The sequence below is a fragment of the Drosophila subpulchrella genome, chromosome X (genome assembly GCF_014743375.2).
Source record: "Drosophila subpulchrella strain 33 F10 #4 breed RU33 chromosome X, RU_Dsub_v1.1 Primary Assembly, whole genome shotgun sequence".
Lineage (NCBI taxonomy): Eukaryota > Metazoa > Arthropoda > Insecta > Diptera > Drosophilidae > Drosophila > Drosophila subpulchrella.
In genome coordinates this window covers 26,011,799-26,031,389 of record NC_050613.1, presented here as the reverse complement: position 1 = coordinate 26,031,389, position 19,591 = coordinate 26,011,799, and the positions used below count along the sequence as shown (strand labels likewise).

The following is a 19,591-nucleotide window of genomic DNA, read 5'->3' as shown; positions in this document are numbered from 1 at the left end:
TTAAGGGAAAATTTAATGGGAGAAATTGCTCAAGCTTATATAATCCCTATACTATAAGACATATATATATAGATCCCAGAAATATTGAGATAAGACAACATTTTGGAACCATCTTTCAAACAAGTTGAAAAACATTAATAGTGCCAAGCAATTTAAGACAATAGTAATCATTTAACTATACCTTAAGGAAAATTAAAATCTATTCGCAATTTAAAAAGCCTATTCTTAAAATCAGTTGTAACTAACTAAAATATTGTAAGAAAAAATTATGCATTATATATTAAAAAGTGAATTAAATTATATAAAAAAGAATAGGACAAAATTACAATTTCTTGACTTTCTGGAAATGTTCCTTTCAATATTTAACTGAAAAACGTTGAGCCAACTAATAAATAATTAAGCATTTTTTCACCTTAGTATCTTCGTTAGACAATAAAATACTATTTACACATAGCAAATAAATACTGTCTTAAATTGAATTAAGTTTTCTCAGCACTTGCCTTAAATATTTAAATATATCAATGTAATGAATATATAAAAAATATATTAAGTATACAGATAAAATCTTTTAGATTCAATTTAAACAAGAATGGAAGTTAGCTTCGGCAAGCCGAAGCTTATATACCCTTGCAGCTATAATTATTAAATTTAAAAACACAAAAAATGATATTCCCAATAGTATAAGATAATATGTCAAAAAACACCGAAGCTATAATTTGTTTCATATTATTTTCCTACCAATTTTCCGATCGTTCCTATGGCAGCTATATGATATAGTCGTCCGATTTTGATAAAATTAAATTCGAAACTCAGACCTAATTAAAAAATGTTATTTCCAAGCGTAGGAGGTTATATGTTAAAAAACACCGAAGCTATAATTTGTTTCATATTATTTTCCTACCAATTTTGCGATCGTTCCTATGGCAGCTATATGACATAGTCGTCCGATTTTGATAAAATTTAATTCGAAATTCAGAACTAATTAAAAAATGTTATTTCCAAGCGTTGGAGGTTATATGTTGAAAAACACCGAAGCTATAATTTTTTTTCATATTATTTTTCCACAAATTTTCCGATCGTTCCTATGGCAGCTATATGATATAGTCGTCCGATTTCGATAAAATTTAATTCAAAATTCAAAATTATTTAAAAATTGTTATTTCCAAGCTTAGGAGTTTATATGCTAAAAAACACCAAAGATATAATTTTTTTTCATTTTTTTGTCCGATTATTCCTATGGGAGCTATAAGATATAGTTGTCCGATCCGGCTGGTTCCGACTTATATACTACCTGCAAAAGATATAAGACTTTTGGGAAAGTTTCAGCCCGATAGCTTTAAAACTGAGAGACTAGTTTGCGTAGAAACGGACGGACAGACGGACAGACGGACAGACGGACAGACGGACATGGCTAGATGGACTCGTCTAGTCATGCTGATCAAGAATATATATACTTTATGGGGTCGGAAACGTCTCCTTCACTGCGTTGCAAACTTCTGACTGAAATCAATATACCCTCTGCAAGGGTATAAAAATATAACCCATTGATAACTTAAAGAAATACTTCTATCGCCACAGACTAGACATCAATTCTATCACTAAGCTTAACTGCCTTTCAATATTTTCCGCTCCGAAAAACTGTGAATGACGCGCCTGGGGGCGGGAAAGTGGAAAAGCGGAAAAGCGAGGACTGGGGCGGGCTGGGTGGAAAATCAAAGCGCCAGACAAGTGGGCCGAGTCGAGTTGAGTCCCCAACATGTTGAACCTGGCGACGACGTCGTCGCGTTGATGATAACGCCGAGGACTCCAGACAAAGACGCCGAGCTCTTGACTTTTTTGACTTTGTTATTTATTTTATTTGCCACCCCCTTGGCCCCCCTTGGCGCCCCCGCCCATGTTTTTTTGTCAGCGACAAATCGACATTTGCTGCATTAAATGCTGATCAAATACACTTCCGCTCGTTTATCTGTGTAAATATTTGAGCGGGCGGGCTAACAAGTTTACAGCCACTGGCTGGATGGCAATGAAATGACGCAAGAAAAGTTGGAAAACTCCCCAACCCTTGATGAAATACCATTCCATTTCCCAGAAGCTGAAACAGAACACAGCAACACCAACAGAAACAGAAACAGAAACAGACACAATTGAATTGTTAAAGAGGGAAATCTGTTGACAGGCAGGGAACCGAAATAGCATCCATGGAGGCCTTGAGGCCCGGCAAGTGTCAAAGTGTCCCCAGCTAAATTTAGGCCTCACCCTGGGCCGGAAATTGAGAGTGACACCAGTGGAAGTACAGGGTTCAGGGTAATACATAGAGCACATATACACATATCTCACCTCCGCCGGGAACGTGTAGCCCTCGACGCTGTGCTCCGATCCGAACTGGTCGTTCAGACCGTAGTGCATGTGGATCTCGTGGAAGCGGTAGCGGTACGAGAGCGGTCCGCCCGAGATGTTCACCGGCGTCTGCATGCCGTCGTAGTTGGCCACCGTGTCGTTTCCGGCCGTGAAGATGACGCTGTGGCCCGTATTAGTGATCAGTCCGGATATCTGGGGGAGATAGGTGGGTTATGAATAGGTTATAAGAGATTTATTTAAAAATATATTTCTTTTGTTATGATATATCTATCCAAATCTGATATCTTTAAGAGGTGATACGTCAAAAATATATTATGGGAAAGTAAACATTAATGATTTAACTTTATACACTAAGATGCCAATAGACAAATCTGTAAAAAGAATACACGGTTTAAAAGCTCTTGCTCTTAAAATAAATGATAGAGCATAAAGAAATTATTACGACTTAAGATTGCTATACTTTTTATAAGAAAAAAGCATGTTCCATTAAAAAAATAAAAATAAAATAAAATAAAATAATTAAGAATCCTTTGTGTATCGAATATTAATTATATATCTATATATAGCCAACTCTTAAAATAATTTAAATTAAAAAAAAATCAGACATAATATTAAAAACCTAATTTACCACCTCAAAAATAGAGGTCAGGCATTTGGGCTCAATCAATGCCTGTTCCTAATTTATAGGAAACAGTTTTATACGATTCTTTATACATAGATATTAGTGATCACGCTAGGTATCTCTTAGAAAGGAAAAAATGGGGATTTCTATTACCCATAAAATTAATAAGTGTCTTTTCTTTTAGGAAATACATTTAAGTTTGGCTTTTTAATATAAACAAAATTCGATATATATGATATACAGGTCCCCAAAAAACAATAGGATAATATGTAAAGACATAACTAAAGAGCATGAGTTATTGCTCAGCACTGCAATAATAAACAAAGTCAAGAATAAATGGTATATCTTTAGATTTCTCGAGGGGATGGGGAACCCTCGACTCACCCTGTGCTTGTCTATGTGCATGGGCCGCAAGTTGGGATCGAAGAGCAGGCGCTGGGGCTCCAGATTGACCGGCGACTGGCGACGACCCTTGTTGCAGAGCGACCACTCCGGATTGATGAGCCCCCAGAAGGCGGGTCCTGAAAGGGGTATAAAGACAGTACACTCTATTAGACGGGCCGTTCGAATCGATCCCAGTATCCCTGTGCCCCTCCAGGGTGGCAGGAAGATTTATGAACCCAGTTCGCCTCAAACTGTTTCCAAAGTTTTCCAGCCGACCACAATTGTGGGTTGTTGGTTGGCTGTGCTGCAAAAACCTGCCACAAATTGCATAATGGCAGAGGGGGTTAAAAGGGAGGGGGCGTCCAGAGGCCATTACAATATTTGTCTGCATCTGCATAGGTGTTGGCCTGCGTTGGTTTTGTTTTTTTTTTTCGGTTGGTTTTGCGTCTCTTTGATTCTGGCCTCACAACTAAGCCATATAGCCCCCTCTTCGGAAGCCCCTGACTTGTTTAATTTCGTGCGGTTTGCTTAGTTTTCCAGTCCCACTGTAACACTGAAATTGCAGCTTTATCTTCCCTCTCTCTCTCTCTGTCTATTTGGTATATCCATCTCTTTCCCTGGCTTTGGCCAACTTTATCTGGCAACTCGGCAGCTTAATTTATGGCAATATGAAATCAAGCTGAGCTGCCCCAAAAAACAATAGGCCGCCTTTTTTATGGCCAGTTCCCCGGGCAAGACATTCCCCTACAGAGTTTATTTGCTATTGTTGGGCTCGCATAATCTATGGTCCTTGTATTTTCAGCAATTGAAAGTGTTTCATTTGGTTTGAGGACCTATGGATTTATGGGTAATTTCGTTATGTACTTTATGGGTATGCTGATCCCATATAGTTTTAATCCAACTAACAGGTGTTCTACTACATTTTATTCTACATGGTTGGCTGTGTCTTAATTGAGTTTATGGTTTTTATTTATATTCTTAGTTTATCCCTTGCCATTCCCCATGTTTTTCGCTTGCTTGCTCAAGGATCAACCCATTATTAAAACCTCTTCTGGGCGTTCCATTCGAGTCCGTTCCGTTCCAGCCACTTGTAATCCCATTTATGGCACACATTCCCCCTTGAATTTCCCTTCTCCCCTCAGTCGTATCCATAAAAATGCTTCGCCTGCAGTCGCATTGCGTATACGACACGTAGTACGTAGTCTGGTTGGCAGGGGCGTTGGGCGGTGGAAAAAATAGGGGGTGAGGGGGCATCCTGGGAATCAACACGTTCGCTGCGAGGCCGCAATCAGGAGCTTCAATCATAGATATGCCACGTACTCGCGTTTAAGCGATTGTTGACCTCAACGACGCCATCGCATTAGCCAAAAAGAAAGCCAAAAGAAAAGCGGATGGGAAAAAGGGACGAGGAACGGGGAAAGTAATCCTAAGAGTGGGAAAAATAACCAGTGTGGCTGATGAAAAACTGGAGATGCCACGGGCGTTAAATGGGTTAAGCAATTAACTGTCTGGAGCGTGGCGATCTAAAAAATGGATTAGTTTTGTGTTACAGGTTCTCAAGATACAAGCTCTTGTTTTATAGCCAGATTTAAGAAAAACCTTTAACAATTAATCATAGATCTAGGATCCGTACTTATTATTTAATCATTTCTACTGTCAAAAGAAAATTTTCCTAATATTTGCCTTATAAAGAGACTTAAAGGCTATTGAAGAGTTAAAATATAATTATACTTCCATAACAAATTAATTATTTGATTAAATATTTCATGATTATAAATAGGATTTTATTAAATTTAAATAAAATTCATTTTTTATTCAACAAATCAAAGCGATTTTAAATGTGGCAAAGGTCTATATTAATTATTGGTTTATGATTATTAAACTTGTTTATACAAAGTTCATTTAAGTAAGGACAATTTTAAGGATCCTATTAAATCCAAATAAAATTGAAGTATTAAAAAAGCATCCAGTACCATTTTAAATGTAATACTATATGATTATTTAAGATTTCTTTATACATTATGGGGGGATTTTAAGGATTTTACTAAATCCAAATGGAAATTTTAAAATTTAATGTTCTATGATTATAAAACTTGTCTAAAATAAATATGTGCACATATTTTATTCATCCAAAAATGAAGTTTAAGGATTCCAAACTCGTGTCACGTTCTCATCGCCAGTGCAATTTCGCGGAGTGTGGCAGGGAAAGTCGGGGGTACGGGTTCGAGCACGGGTAGAAGTCTTCAGATAACGCCGAGGATGTTGCAGTCTCGAGTCTATTAAATTGCGGTCTGGAGTCGAGTCAATGAGGCAATTGCCAAACGATTTTAGCAGCCATTAACAACATTAGTGGCTTGGCTGACTGGATCGGGATATGGATGTGGATGTGGAAATGGAGGTGCAAGTGGATCCACGGGCTGTTGCCTTGCTGGGTGGTTTTATTTTTTTTTCTTAACCCAGTTAGTTGGGTGGTGCCAAAGACCAAAGACTAGAGGCGTTGGCATGAGGCACGCTTCGTTTGATTCCGTTTGGCCGCTTTTATTTGGCTCGTTGGGAGTGCAAATCACGTTAAACAAGTGGCACGTTGCAGCTGCAACTGCAGCTGAGGCTTAGCCGTCTTTTTCGGGGCAACCTTTTGCCATTCGGCCCCTGACCCCCCCTTGCCATTTCTTACCATTTCAGTGGCTCAGTGGCGCCCCCTGACGAGGGATTTCGAGTCCTCCAGGCGACATGCATGCAATGCTTATGTAAATTTATTTATGCCAAAAGAGACACAAAGTTCGCCTCGGATTTCGGTTGCAATTTGTTGACAACACGTGTTACAAGATACCCCTGTTTCCAGGCTTTTACACGGCGAGAAAAGGGGGCATGGAACTTGGAATCACTGGTTATTGCTGTTTCATTTTTAGATTTTTACACCTATTTTTTATTCTAGTCACGGAAAATCCAATTCATTATAAATAACAAATTCCTGGTTGTTGCTCTCCCATTTTTTGATTTCTTCTCAACATATATAGATCGTAATCTTATATGTTGTACATAAAATATTACTCAGACGAAGGCCTAAACATTTAATAAAAATGACCCGTGTTGTTTCAAAATCTGTTATTCATCTGAACAATAATTGAATTTAAAATTTGGCATATCCTGTTTTATACATCTATTGTTTTCGAATCTCTAGAACTCAAAGGAACTTATTAACTCTTTGTTCATTTCTAGCACCATTCTTCTGCCGAACTTTGGTATTATGCACTTTAAGTTTAATTTCCAGCACTCTCTTTGCCCCGTTCGCCAAATCCAATTCAAAATTCAAAGCACTTGAACTTATTTATGCATTTGTCTTGTGCAAATGGCGTCGCCGTTGTGTCTCTAATAAGATTAAGAAAGATGCTTTCACCGAGCGGCGAGGGGCGAGAGAAAGGGGGGCGTGGCAGGGGGGAGAGAGAAAGCGAGGGACAGAGACGGAGCAACGCTTATCGGCTGTCTGCCGTCCTGTCTGGACATAATCTCCATGGACCTTTGCCCCGATTTCGCCGCCAGCAGTGACACATGGCGAACTGTTCTCCATCTCTCCGATGGCGATGGCATTTCGGCTCTCTGTTCTCTATCCCTTTCTCCGCTTTCTTTATAGCCCCCCTCTCGCTTTCTTCTGCAACGTCTGGGCCTCTGCTTATCACGTTTCAACGCCAGACAATGGGTGGAAAAAGGAAAGTTCGCTCTTTCTCCGCTGGGCTCTTTGAATACTTTGTCTGCCTTTCCATTTGACAGCTGCAAATCGGCTTCGTCTCCGCTTTTCCACCCCCCCCCCCCCCCCCAACCATTTTCCAGCCCCCTTTCCATTTCCTTTTGGCTCTTTTCCCATGCATTTCACGCGTGCAGCTTCAGTCGCTGAGAAAATCGTTTTACACCGGCAACAACAAGAATCGCCCATGGCCTTTCCGCGACCCTTCGAGCAGGTGGAAAAGCAATTCCATCTACCCCCTCTCAACCCCTCCCACTAGAATTTTCCCCACCCACACAAAATTTTCCCTTCAACTTTGTTGCTGTAGCGACGCGTGCTGCTCGTTGGCTGAAAATTTTACTTTCCGCTTCCGTCCGTGGTTATTGTTGAGCTTTGATTAAAATTTACTTTGTTGTTGGTATTTATGAAACTTAAACGGGGGCGGCACTCCCGGAAAAGCGGAAAAGCTTACCCGAGATGCCATCGTATGTCCACCAGTCCTCCCAGCTGACGGCGAGCAGAACTGCAAAGAGAAAGCGGGGAAAGTGCATCAGATTTCTGATTTCAGTTTTCGATTTTCGAGTTGATGAATATAAGCCGCGAACATGTCAAAGATCTGATTGGGTCAATATATATGCAGCCAGCTTTAATACCTTATAATGTTTACCTGCGGGTGGGGACTTAAAAGTGCAGGTAAAATATCTGGGAGCTTGCAAGGGATTTTACATTTTAATGACTTTCGCTCTCGTTTCAATTTGACTTTTTCGAAACGGCTATTTGTATAGAATTTTCCCTTTACAACTATTGATATCTTTGTATGTCAAGAACCCCAATTAAAATATATAAGCTTGGGTTTATTTAAATATTATTTAATTACCATGAACTTACATATTATGTAAGGTGCGTATATTATTCATATATTTTAATGATGGAATATAGTTTAAGTCCTATAATATATTTTCTATATGTTTTCTCGTTATAATAAATATTGTTATTTTATAAATATATTCATAACATAAGCATTTTTTATTTTTACAGCTTTCTTTAATATAATTTCAATAAAATAACATATGGTTAAAGGTCCCAATATTGGTATTACATTTAAATAATAGAATATAACTCAAGCTTTATATTCTATTTTATACATATTCTTCATTGTAACATATATATATTTTAAAATTGATGTACATAAACTATATATTTCTTATTTTACAGCTTTTGTTTCTATGAACATAATATTTTAATTATAACATACTCCAATTATAATATTTAAAAGTAAATATACAACTTTCATCTCATTATTTTTGATAAATATGTTTTCATTTTATTAACTATTATGGTTTTTGTTTAAGAACTCAAGACCCCTAAATAATAAATGTGATTCCTTACACTGCCTTTCCACTAAATTAATGGCACATTTCCATTGTTTTAAAAACATGATGAATAACTTATTTACTTGTCTCGTTTAAGCAGCCACTTTTTTTTCTGCATTTATGATAGGGCATCACGAATTTGATTCGAAACTTTTTCGGGCTGTCCTTCGTGTCCTGCACTTTGTGAAAATGATTTTTGCTTACTTGCCTTTTAATTTTTTCGTGTTCGAGTTGGTTTTCGCTTTTTGTTCGCCGGTTCGTTGGCTCGTTTTTGTTTTGCGGCTGCTTTGCTCTTTTTGCCTTTTGCTTTTTGCTCGCCCGTAAATTCACTTCCGTCACTTGTTAACTTTAACATTCATCGACACTTTTTGCCTTTTGGCCCTTTTTTTGCACCTCACTTTTTCTGGCTTCTGGCCTGGGAATGCAGCTGAAGCACTTTGTTATTTTGACAGCCGACAAAAAGCGGGCCAATGCCTTTGCCCAGAAGCAACCCTTTTGGACCAGCAACCTGCACTCTTTCTTTCCTTCCGCGACTCGAATCAAAGTCAAGAAATGTTGAGTCATTAAAACGCGTTACCAGACCACCCGCACCCCTTCTCTTAGTAATCCACCCACTCCCCCCCGTTCCCCACAAGGTGCAGTGCGAAATGCACTGTAGTTTCCGGCAAGGAGTTCCTCGGTCTCGGGGAAAAACCCCAACGAACTCGGGTTCCACTCCAGATATTCTTGTGAAACTTTCTGGAGGGTGTTATTAGGTAAAAACAGGTATATTTTCTAACGAACCCTTGGGAGGTTGTTCCTTTTTTGGGCAGAACTTGGGTCATATTATTTTGGTAACAGATCCTTAAATAACATTTATACAAAATTCAAGAAACTTATATTTAACAAAGAAATTTTGTTAAGCAATAGCTCTATAAACTACATATTATTTGTTTTGCAAATTCCCATATATAACTATTTAGCCAAGCCAAACTTTGGGTCAAAGCAACCCAGAGTTCCCAGCTTTTTGTTTACCCCTTTGAAATGTTTTGTAAAAAGCGCAAAAAGCCAGGACTAAAAAAACCTTGAAAATTTTGTGACGAGAGAAGGGCGAAAAGTAAAAGGCAACGACAAGAGCAACATCAACGAGAGTAATAACAATAATAATAATAATAATGCAAAGTCATGGGCAATGATTGAAATTAATGGATTTCTAAATGCTCAGCGTCATTGCAGCCCCCATCTCAACCCTTTAGCAACTGAAAAAGGGGGGTTAAGGGGTTAACCCGCTGTCGACAAATTGTGGCTTTGGCTAAATGTTGCGCACTGCGAAACATAGAATCTCTTTGTGATTCGTAATTTGTGTGGGGCACTTGAAGATTTATTCTAACAGCAAGAACAAAAATTTTAATATACCGTATCTTTAATATCCAACAGAATATATAGTTTCTTTAAAGATATTTTAAATATCTGAATATACAACGCCCTGAAAATAGAGTCCCTAAAACACCAAAAGGTATGTTTATTAATATTGTAATATTCCGAAACTTTAAAATTCAATAGAATGTATAGCCTCTTAAAAAATATTCCAAATATCTGACTATACTCCCCCGAAAATAGAGTCCCTAAAACACCAGTACTAGGTTTATTTAAACACCCAATCTTCAAGTCTCCGATTTCTCATTAAGCTCTAGGTGTTTTTATTCTCCCAACTTTACACACTTCACGAAAAGTTTTTAAGCTTTTCTTTTTTGTAAAGAAAAACAACATCTCGAATAAATTCTATTCAATTCGCTGGTTCTCCCACTCTCCTTTGGTTTTGTTTGTTCATTGAATTCTATTTATAAATTTTCACCTGGCTGCACGTCCCCTCCCCCTGCCCTCACCCCCTCCCCTCCGCCTACACTACACCTGATTCTTCTGTTGGCTTCTTCTTGGCCTTCTTCCATTCCTCCTTGGTCTCGCATTCGCAATCATAAAAGGCAACAAAATGTTGAACAAATTTTTATGGCTGCACAAAGCAACAGAAAGTGACAAAGCGAGAGAGCAGGGCAAAAAGTCAGCAGTACAGGATGCACCGAAAGAAACTGTTAGTAATTTTGTTTATTTTGATTAAGTCTATTTAATGGAACGTAATTTGAGCTTAGATCTATGATTCTAAAAGCTTAAATATATGTTTTAATGGGGGCTTTTATTAAAACATACATTTTTGTATATCCCAGATATTCCACTTGAGAATCGGTATCCAAAAAACAAAGTTTAAAAAAATTTTAAAATTATATTGGGGTGACCCTCTTTTAAAGAATAATTTTGAAGTAGAATATTAGAGAACTAAACTACAAACTTAAAGAGGTAATCGGGACTTAATTACCCAAGTTATGGAATTTAGAGGTACAGTTTTTGGTTCCGATTCTGAAAGCCATTGAAATTACGGAAAAATCCAACATGAAAATGGTAAAAAGCTTTGACCCTCGCTTAAAAGACCAATTTTAACGTAGAATATTAGAGAATTCACCCACAAACTTATAAAGGTATCCTACTTGAAAATCGGTATCAGATTACCCAAGTTATGGTTTGTAGAAGTGCAGTTTTTGGTTCTCATTATGAAACCCAGTGAAAATACTGAAAAATCGAAAATGAAAATGTGTTAAAATTTTAAGCCTCTCTTACAAGAAAGATTTTAATGTAGAATATTAGAGAATTCAACCACAAGCTCATAGAGGTATCCCACTTGAAAATGGGTATCATATTACCCAGGTTATGGATTGTAGAAGTGCAGCTTTTGGTTACGATTCTAAAGGCCATTGAAATTACGGAAAAATCCAACATGAAAATGGTCAAAAATTTTGACCCTCGCTGAAAAGACAAATTTTAACGTAGAATATTAGAGAATGTACCCACAAACCCATAAAGGTATCCCACTTGAAAATTGGTATCATATTACCCAAGTTATGAATTGTAGAAGTGCAGTTTTGGGTTCCTATTATGAAACCCAGTGGAAATGCGGAAAAATCGAACATGAAAATGGGTTACAATTTTGACCCTCTTTAAAAAGGTAAATTTTAATGCAGAATATTGGAGAATTCAATTACAAACTCATAGAGGTATCCCACTTGAAAATCGGTATCATATTACCCAAGATATGGATTGTAAAAGTGCAGTTTTGGGTTCCCATTATGAAACCCAGTGGAAATATTGAAAAATCCAAAATGAAAATGGGTCAAAATTTGTACCCTTGTTATAAAGAAAGATTTTAATGTAAAAAATTAGAGAATTAAATGATAAGTCCATAGAGGTATCGAACTTCAAAATCGGGATCCAATTACTAGTTATACCCAATTGATGTTCCCATACTTTTTCTCTCAGTGCAGGCAATGTCATGGCAGCGCAGCCGTCTGAACTCCCCCCGCAAGCCCCCCGCCCTTCGTTTTCGGCTTGTGGTTGTCGCTTTTGTGGCTGCCCCGCATTTTCCGCCCCCGCCCGAATTTTCCCTCTCTGTTTTCGCCGTCGCGCCTTTTAGTATTAATTACAAATGAAATTTTCTTATCATTTCAGTTGCCGTTGACAACTTTCTGTCTGCTGGCCCGTCTGGGTCACCATTGCCTTCGACCCGCCGACCCCTGACTTCACCCCTGAGGCAGAGAGGACCTCCTCTAGTTTAGGGCCAATAAGCAAAAATAGTTGCTGCTAATTGTTGTTCGCCGTTTATGGTTATTGCCAATGCGTGCTAATTGTCACCAGCCATCTCTTTGGGCTCCCATTTTCCCTTTTCGGGCTTTTCAATTTCAGCTTCGATGCTGAGTTTTATTTTGTATTTCGTATTTCTTATTTCGTATTGTGTTTCCTGCAGGAAATTAATGGCGACACTTTAGTTGCGCTCAATATTGTCAGTCTCTGCTGTCAGTGGGATTTCTTCTTTTTCCTTCATGATACTCTAGGTTGGTTGTTGGTTTACTGAAAAATATCTAAACCTTAAGTATTTGCCATTTAAAAAATATTTCCCACACTGCAAAGAAATGTTTTGTAATCACTGAAATAATACGAGTGTAAAATGCTTTGAATATAATTTTATAGTACTTTTAAGTGATGTATTTTTCGAAAGGAAAATAATATTTTCATAAGGTATATTTAAGGATCTTAACCTTCAGTGGCAAAAACCATTAAGCAGGATAAAAAAAATACCAGTGTCATAAGGTATATTTAAGGATTAAGATATATTATTTGTTTTTCCTTCCTGATACTCTAGGTTGGTGAGAGTTTTACTGAAAAATATCTAAACCTTATGTATTTGCCATTTAAAAAATATTTCCTAAACTGCAAATTACTGTTTTATAATCACTGAAATATTTCGAGTGTAAAATGCTTTGAATATTATTTTTATAGTTCCTTTAAGTGATGTATTTTTTAAAAGGAAAAAGAATTTCTCCAATGATATGTCAAAAATACTATTTTCATAAGGTACATTTAAGGATCTTAACCTTCAGTGGTAAAAACCATTTAGCAGGATTAAAAAAATACCAGCGTCATAGGGTGTATTTAAGGTTTAAGATATATTATTTAGCAGAAGCTATAAATTTAAATTTGTTATAAAAGGTATTTTATATCAGATTTCTTGCAAATGATATCTTTAAGAGTATTTAGCACTTCGATCCCTGTAATGTATACCCATTTTCCGGTTCTTTATTTCATAGGTTTTCTTTGCTTTGTGTTGTGTTCGCTTTTCGTTGGGTTCGCTAGCTGTTTTTTTTTTTTTTTTGCCATTTTCTATTTGTTTGCTGTCGTCGTAGTCGCTTGTCTATTTAAAAAGCACGTAAACATGGCCGACTTCTGGCGCGCCCAAATCAACAGCAACAACAAAAATATAAACAATAGGAAAAACAACTACAACAACACCACTGGCAGGACATAGGGGCGGGTTAATAGCAGAGGGGGGGGAGGTTGGAAAATAAAAAATAGAAAAAATGATATAGGGGGAAAAAAGGATTGACGTGCGCATTTTAGTCACGCTGTCGCGGGTTTTTTGCCTTTTCGCCATTTTAGCTGATTGTTTTTGTTGTTGTTGTCAGGAGCAGTAGTTGTTGTTGTAGTTGTTGTAGTTGTAAGCGAAAGGATATATACACGATATGTGTGAGGGACACGAGAATATCAGAGGACATCGAGACATCGGGCTTTCAGAGAGCTTTGCCCGCGGGTAACTTAATATTTTGTTGATGTTTGCCCAACTTGATTATATCTATCACTATCATAATATGGCACACCCCCCGCCAAGTTGCTAGCACTCCCACTGTTCTGAGACATATGCAAATTTCCACCCCCCCCCCGCCCATCAACCCAAAAAACACAAAGTGTCAACACAACAGATTGGAGCAAAAGGATATGGTTCTCAAAACTGAATTATATGGCCAGTGATATAATGAAAATGTGTAGGGCGTGTGTAGGGTTTTTTCTAAATTATCTTCATGTTTACAAGGGACTGGGACTCCTGTGAATAATTTATTTGCCAGTTTTTGAATTTGGAATTTTATTTAGTTTGGGGTTTTTACAATGTATTTTTATGAAAAGCTTTATCCCTATATAAGGTATTTCGATTTTTTTCTTTGTAAGTCTCTGAAAAACAATATATTAAGTATACGCACCGTTGATAAGGGGAGGTATTAAAAATAAATCATATAGATCATTAATGTCAATTGAATTATTTCCGATTAAGTTATTATTATTATGTTAAGGCCTTATTTAGTTTGCAAAGGTATTTATACAAAAATGAATCGGAAAAATTCAGAAAACCGATGCAAATTGATATAAAATATAAGTAGGTCCTGAAAAGTAAGCTAAGAACTTCCTTGATTGAATCAACCTAAATTAGCCGAATGTAAATTTTCAATAGGAACATTATACTTGTATTTTAATTGATTGCGCTGTAGGTATTCCTGTCCACCGCACACTTTCCCCATTCTCCACCGCTTTTAATTCATTTGATTTTTATGATGGTGATGGTTAAGAGAACAGGGCCAGAATAGTAATATGCAAATAGCCCGAGGCGTGTTCTCTGAAATCGGGAGCAAAAAGTCGAAGGATGTGGGGGTAAAAAAGCAGAGAGATCTGGAGGAACAAGGCGGTGGTTCCGTTTTTAAAAGCGCAAGCAAGTGAAAGCTTTCAATCAATGTCGCTCGCTCGTCAGGCGCCCCCGCCCCCTTGCCCCTGCCCCTGCCCCACCCCCTCATCCTGACCACTCAATACCCCTCCCTAAACTGGGCTTACACGCCTCTGTTTTTGTGGCCAGCTTTGGCTTTTAATTTCTATCGCTACGATTTCATTTTTTAGTTCCGTTCGGTTTGGTTTGGCTTGGCTTGGCCTGGTTCAAGCAACCATTTCCATTTTCTACCCGCTGCCACCCCCCCTCCATTTTCCACCCAGCACCACCCCCTTTAACCCTGCATGAAAGAGCCACACCTCGTTCTTTGATTTTTATTAAGTTTTGTCGACTCGGTTTTTGCTTTTGTGAGTCCGCGTGTCCGTTTGTCCGCTTGTCCGCCTGTCCGTATCCTGTCCGCTGCCACGCCTTGGCCCGCCCCTAACCCCTGACCTCTGACCCCTTCGGCTGGCACTCCCTTTGCCCTTCGCCTGGCTAATGGTAAATGCCATTTCAATTACGTACACAGTACTAAAATTTTATGCGGCCAGTCAACGTGGCCTCCCCTCTGTTTTTTTTTCCTTCCTTTTTTCTTTGTCGATTTCCATTTGCGCTTTAAGTGCATTTGCACAATGCCATGGGGGAGTTTTTTTGGGGGTTGGGGTATATGGGATACGGTATTTGGGGTGTGGCCATAATCAAACATCAATCGGATGCTATAGAGGCCGTTTCTATCAACGCATTTTCGCTTTTTTCGGGTACCACTACGTAAAATGCTACAAGAAATTCAGAAAAAACGGGGAATATTTACGGAAACGGGGGGTATTTGGCAATAACTGTTAGTGAAAACTGGCTTAAAGAAACATTTCCAACTACATTTTGTGTTGGGAACTTATCACAAAAGATACTTTAAATGTTTTATTTTAAAATAAGCAAGGTGCTTTTTATTTTTGACAAGATTTTTTTTGTTCATTTGTCATTAATTAAAACGAATTTAAATTTTAATAGTTGATTTAGGCAAATACAAACTATTATAAATATTTATTAACTCTTCCAAAATATTCGAAACGAACTAAATATTAACAGTTGATAAAGAGATTAATTTACAAGGGAATATGTTTATTTTCGCAAAAAATAAGATACCTCTAAAAACGGCTATCAAACAAACAAAAAACTGAAATAGAATTCACATCAACGCCAAAGAAATCAAATCAAAAATCATCTCCTTTACCTCCCATTTTTGTAGCATTTTTTGTGGGCCTCATGAAATCTCTGTTTTGTTTATTCTCATCCTATTTTCCCCCAAGTGACACCTGCAACTTTTTGTGAGTGTGTGTCGGAAACAAATGGCACGCAAAACACCTGTCAAAAACAAAAACAAGACAGAAAACCAACCGAAAGAAGTGCCAGGAAAAAAACCCAAAAGAAAACTTTGTGAACTCATTTCGTTACCCGTTGTTTTCACCACTTCTGTTGCTTTAGTCACTACTCTAACTGCCAATAGGCGCGTCAGAAAGTCGCAAAGTGAGAAAGTCACCAGCGACGACAACGGCAATAGTAACAATAACCGAACACGAAAGGAGCCTCAACTAAAAAAGGATTACTTTCACATAGTCGACGGGTGAAATACCCTGTAGAAAATATAATAATATATAAATATAAATAAATAAAATATTGAGTAAATAAGAAAACAAAGAAGTATATGAAAAAAAGGCTTTCTTTAACTGTAACTCTTAGAATAATCATAAGAAAATTGCTTAAATATGATAAATATGGGTAAATATAATTATAAAAAAAAATTTTGTTTGGTTTATAGACCCTTTACACCTTCCAAAATTCTTTGAGTTTCTTTAAAGTTGTCTGTCAATATTTTCTAAGAGCCCGTACTAGGTATTAAGATTTTTGTGCTAGCATAGTTCTAATAAATATCAATAAAATTAAAATCTTTTTGATGTTATTTTTTTAGGATTCTAAGAAGGATGATCATTTTCTGAAAACACCCGCAAAGAGGGTATCAAAATGGAACGGACAACCGAGCTAAATAGTGCTGGGCTGAGCTCTTCGTGCACTCAGCTGGTACATGCATTTGTAACCTAACCCACCGACCCCCAATTTTCCCCAGCCCGATTTTCCTGCAGTTTCCGAGGGAAAAGCAAGAATTGCTGAGAGGAACCGCAGTCACTTTGGCTTTGCATTTTTTGTGAGCTTGGGTTTCCCGGGGATTCTCTGTGTGTGTGTGTGTGCGGTGATGGAAGAAAGTTGCAGTTGCATGGAAAACTGGGAGAAATAGGGAGGATTGGGACCTGCATTTGGCAACAGGTGGTGAGGCTTAGTCCTCGGTGATCTCTTCCACATCGCCTTCTCCGCCAGAGTTTTCCATTCGCTAAGCCCACAAATAAACAAAACAAATGCCCCCAAAAACGGAAAGCAAAAGAAAACTGACTTCAAACGAAGAAAGGCTCAGGAAAAATGGAAAAGCAAACAAAAAAGGTTGCACTTAAATATCAGCAAAAGTTTCTCCTGTCGCCACTAGAAGAAGGAAAGGGAAAAACAGAATGAGGGAGATGGAAGGCCTTAAGCGTAAATTTTCCACTGACACTGATTTGTTGCTTTTGGCAATGGAGAAACATTTTTGGAGGAAAAGCCAGGTGAGAAGAAAAGACAGCTGCACAACTAAAAAATATTTTTTAATATTTAAAAGAGGCCTTATAATTTTTCTTGATAACTAAAATAATGTTTATTAAATGTTTAATTAATTTTGGAAATTATTCGCTTAATTAGCACAAAATAGTTTACCATATTTATTTGATAAGCTTCCCTTTAAAATAATTTGATTTGATTTTAGTATGTGTTTTAAAACGTAATATTTTTTTTAAACCATTATTTTGAATAAATTTTTTCAGTGTACAAAAATAGCTGACTGACATTGCTTGTTTGCTTCCGAGAGCAGTAACTTGGCTTCCCTTTTTGCCTTCCCAGAACCCCGTTTTCCCCACCTTTCTTGCACTTAAACTTTGGCAACTAGTTGTTTTTGGTGCTGCTGCTGCTGCACTCATTATTGTCAAGTTGCCTTTTACACATTCTACTCATTTGGGTTACACAAGACACAGACACGGACACAACCACATGCACCACAATGGAAATCCCCGGGAAAATGGAGCTTTCCCTGCCAGCCTTGTGCTGCCTAAAAATGTGTGTGCTGCATACTTCGGGGCACCTGCATCCATAGATGTGCCCCCGAAAAAGTGTGGATATAGCAGTTACAGCTACAGTCACTCCCCGAACGACCCTGTCCAGGTGTCCAGGTAGATATAGTAGTAGCACTCAAATTGCCACTGCCAAATGGCCAGCAAAAGAGCAAACAGTGAAAAGTTAAGCGGGCCCATTTCTGGTGTCATTTTCCCAGCATCCCCATCCTCATTTCGAAACCCATTCTCATCCCCACTTTCCCGGAGTTTTAATGATGTTGCTCGACTGTCTCCGGCTTCACTTGCAGCTGCACCGCTGAGTGACCGGATGACCGCAACATCAGCAGTGGGCAAGTCCAAGTGGGGGGAGAAAGTACCAGGAGAAAGCAGCAGAGTCCAAGAAGAGAGGCGTGTTCCCTTTTCCGACAGTTTAGGAGATTTGAGAAGTAAAGTAAGAACTGTTTTCATTTTAAGCTGTCATCCTTATAAATTCTTACAAATTTTATATAATGTGTCTAAAAGTATGCAATAAAAAAGTAAAGTCACAAATATACTGTTGCATACTTTTAGACCCCTTTCAATTGATATAAGAACCCTAAAAATAAAAATAAAAAGTCCTTATGAAAATATACTTTTATCGAAGGGTTTATTAAACAGAGTATTTTATTTAAATTTTATTATGGTATAATTCTTTAAGTATTTTTCAGTATTTTTTAGATTTTTTTAACTTTACCTCCAAGTCCCCAAAATCGAAGAGAAAATGCAACTGAGAGCTTGGCTTAGCCAGAATTTTTGCAGAATTTTAGCCCAGGGGCACTTTGGCATGTCGACGATATGAAGCAGGCGGACATCGGGACATCCGGACAACTGGACGGACGGACAGAAGAACAAACGGACAAACGGACAAACGGACGGACGGACAGGCAGCCAAGCATCGCAGCAGCCAAGTGACGGCGCAGTTAATTAGTCTAAGTGGAACTGGGTGCACAAACTTCAAGCACTCCCCACTCTCCATTGTTGCCTCCAATTGCTACTTTCACTAGCTGCACTTCTGCTTTCTCCTTTCGCCCAACCCCCTTTCACTCCACCCATCTGTTTCTATTTTGTGAAGCCTTCTCCTGGTTTTGGTCGCTGCTGCCAATTGCTGTTCACTTTTCGGCTGCTGCCATTTGAAATGGGCAGTGAGCGTGTTGCGGCTTCAAATTTTTACAGGGTAGCCGGGATCGGAAATAGGAAACTAAATTTTGATAATAATTAAAAACATATAAAACATTTTTAAGGAACAGGGAAAAAAGAAGAAATATTTTAAACAGAATATTATAAAAAAAGGCCACCTTTAAATAGGATTCTAAAGACACAGTTTTGGTTCAACTTCTATAAACTTATTGAAGCTTTAAATAATTATAAAATAAAATACTATATAGCACAGGTAAGCTTTATTAAAGCATTTGGGTAACCTTTTGCAAACCTTTGAAATTCCTAACACAAAAATGGCTATAAAAAACAGATTACTGGAGCATGAAGCCGCAATCTCTGAAAAGCAATAATATTTACCACTACAGGACATCTTCTTTTCGAGTACTTCTCCTCTTTTTTCGCCCTTAACTTTGGTTCAGCCAGGCGAGCGAACTGAAGAAGGACTCTCGAGGACTCAACCGCTGAAGGATCCAAGCTGAATATATATTCATTTGTATTCATTAGACTCGCCGCGCAAGTGACTGACCATAAGGCAAAGAAAACCGGCAAGCAAACAGCTCATGAATTCACTTTTACATTTTCAACTTGGAATTTTTTAGGAATTTTAGGTGTTAACTGAATACCTTTTAACAATGCTAG

At 37.9% G+C, this 19,591-nt stretch overlaps 1 protein-coding gene across 1 annotated transcript in view; it reads right to left on the bottom strand.

Annotated features, from left to right (window-relative positions):
* LOC119557881 (carbonic anhydrase-related protein 10) overlaps positions 1-19,591 on the bottom strand; it is a 76,856-nt gene that overhangs the window by 17,967 nt on the left and 39,298 nt on the right. Inside the window, exons 3-5 of the mRNA XM_037870881.1 lie at positions 7,558-7,608; positions 3,365-3,501; positions 2,338-2,550 (exon numbers count right to left, since the gene is read on the bottom strand). Of these exons, the coding sequence (XP_037726809.1) occupies positions 2,338-2,550; positions 3,365-3,501; positions 7,558-7,608 (401 nt within the window). The remainder of the gene's footprint in view (positions 1-2,337; positions 2,551-3,364; positions 3,502-7,557; positions 7,609-19,591) is intronic.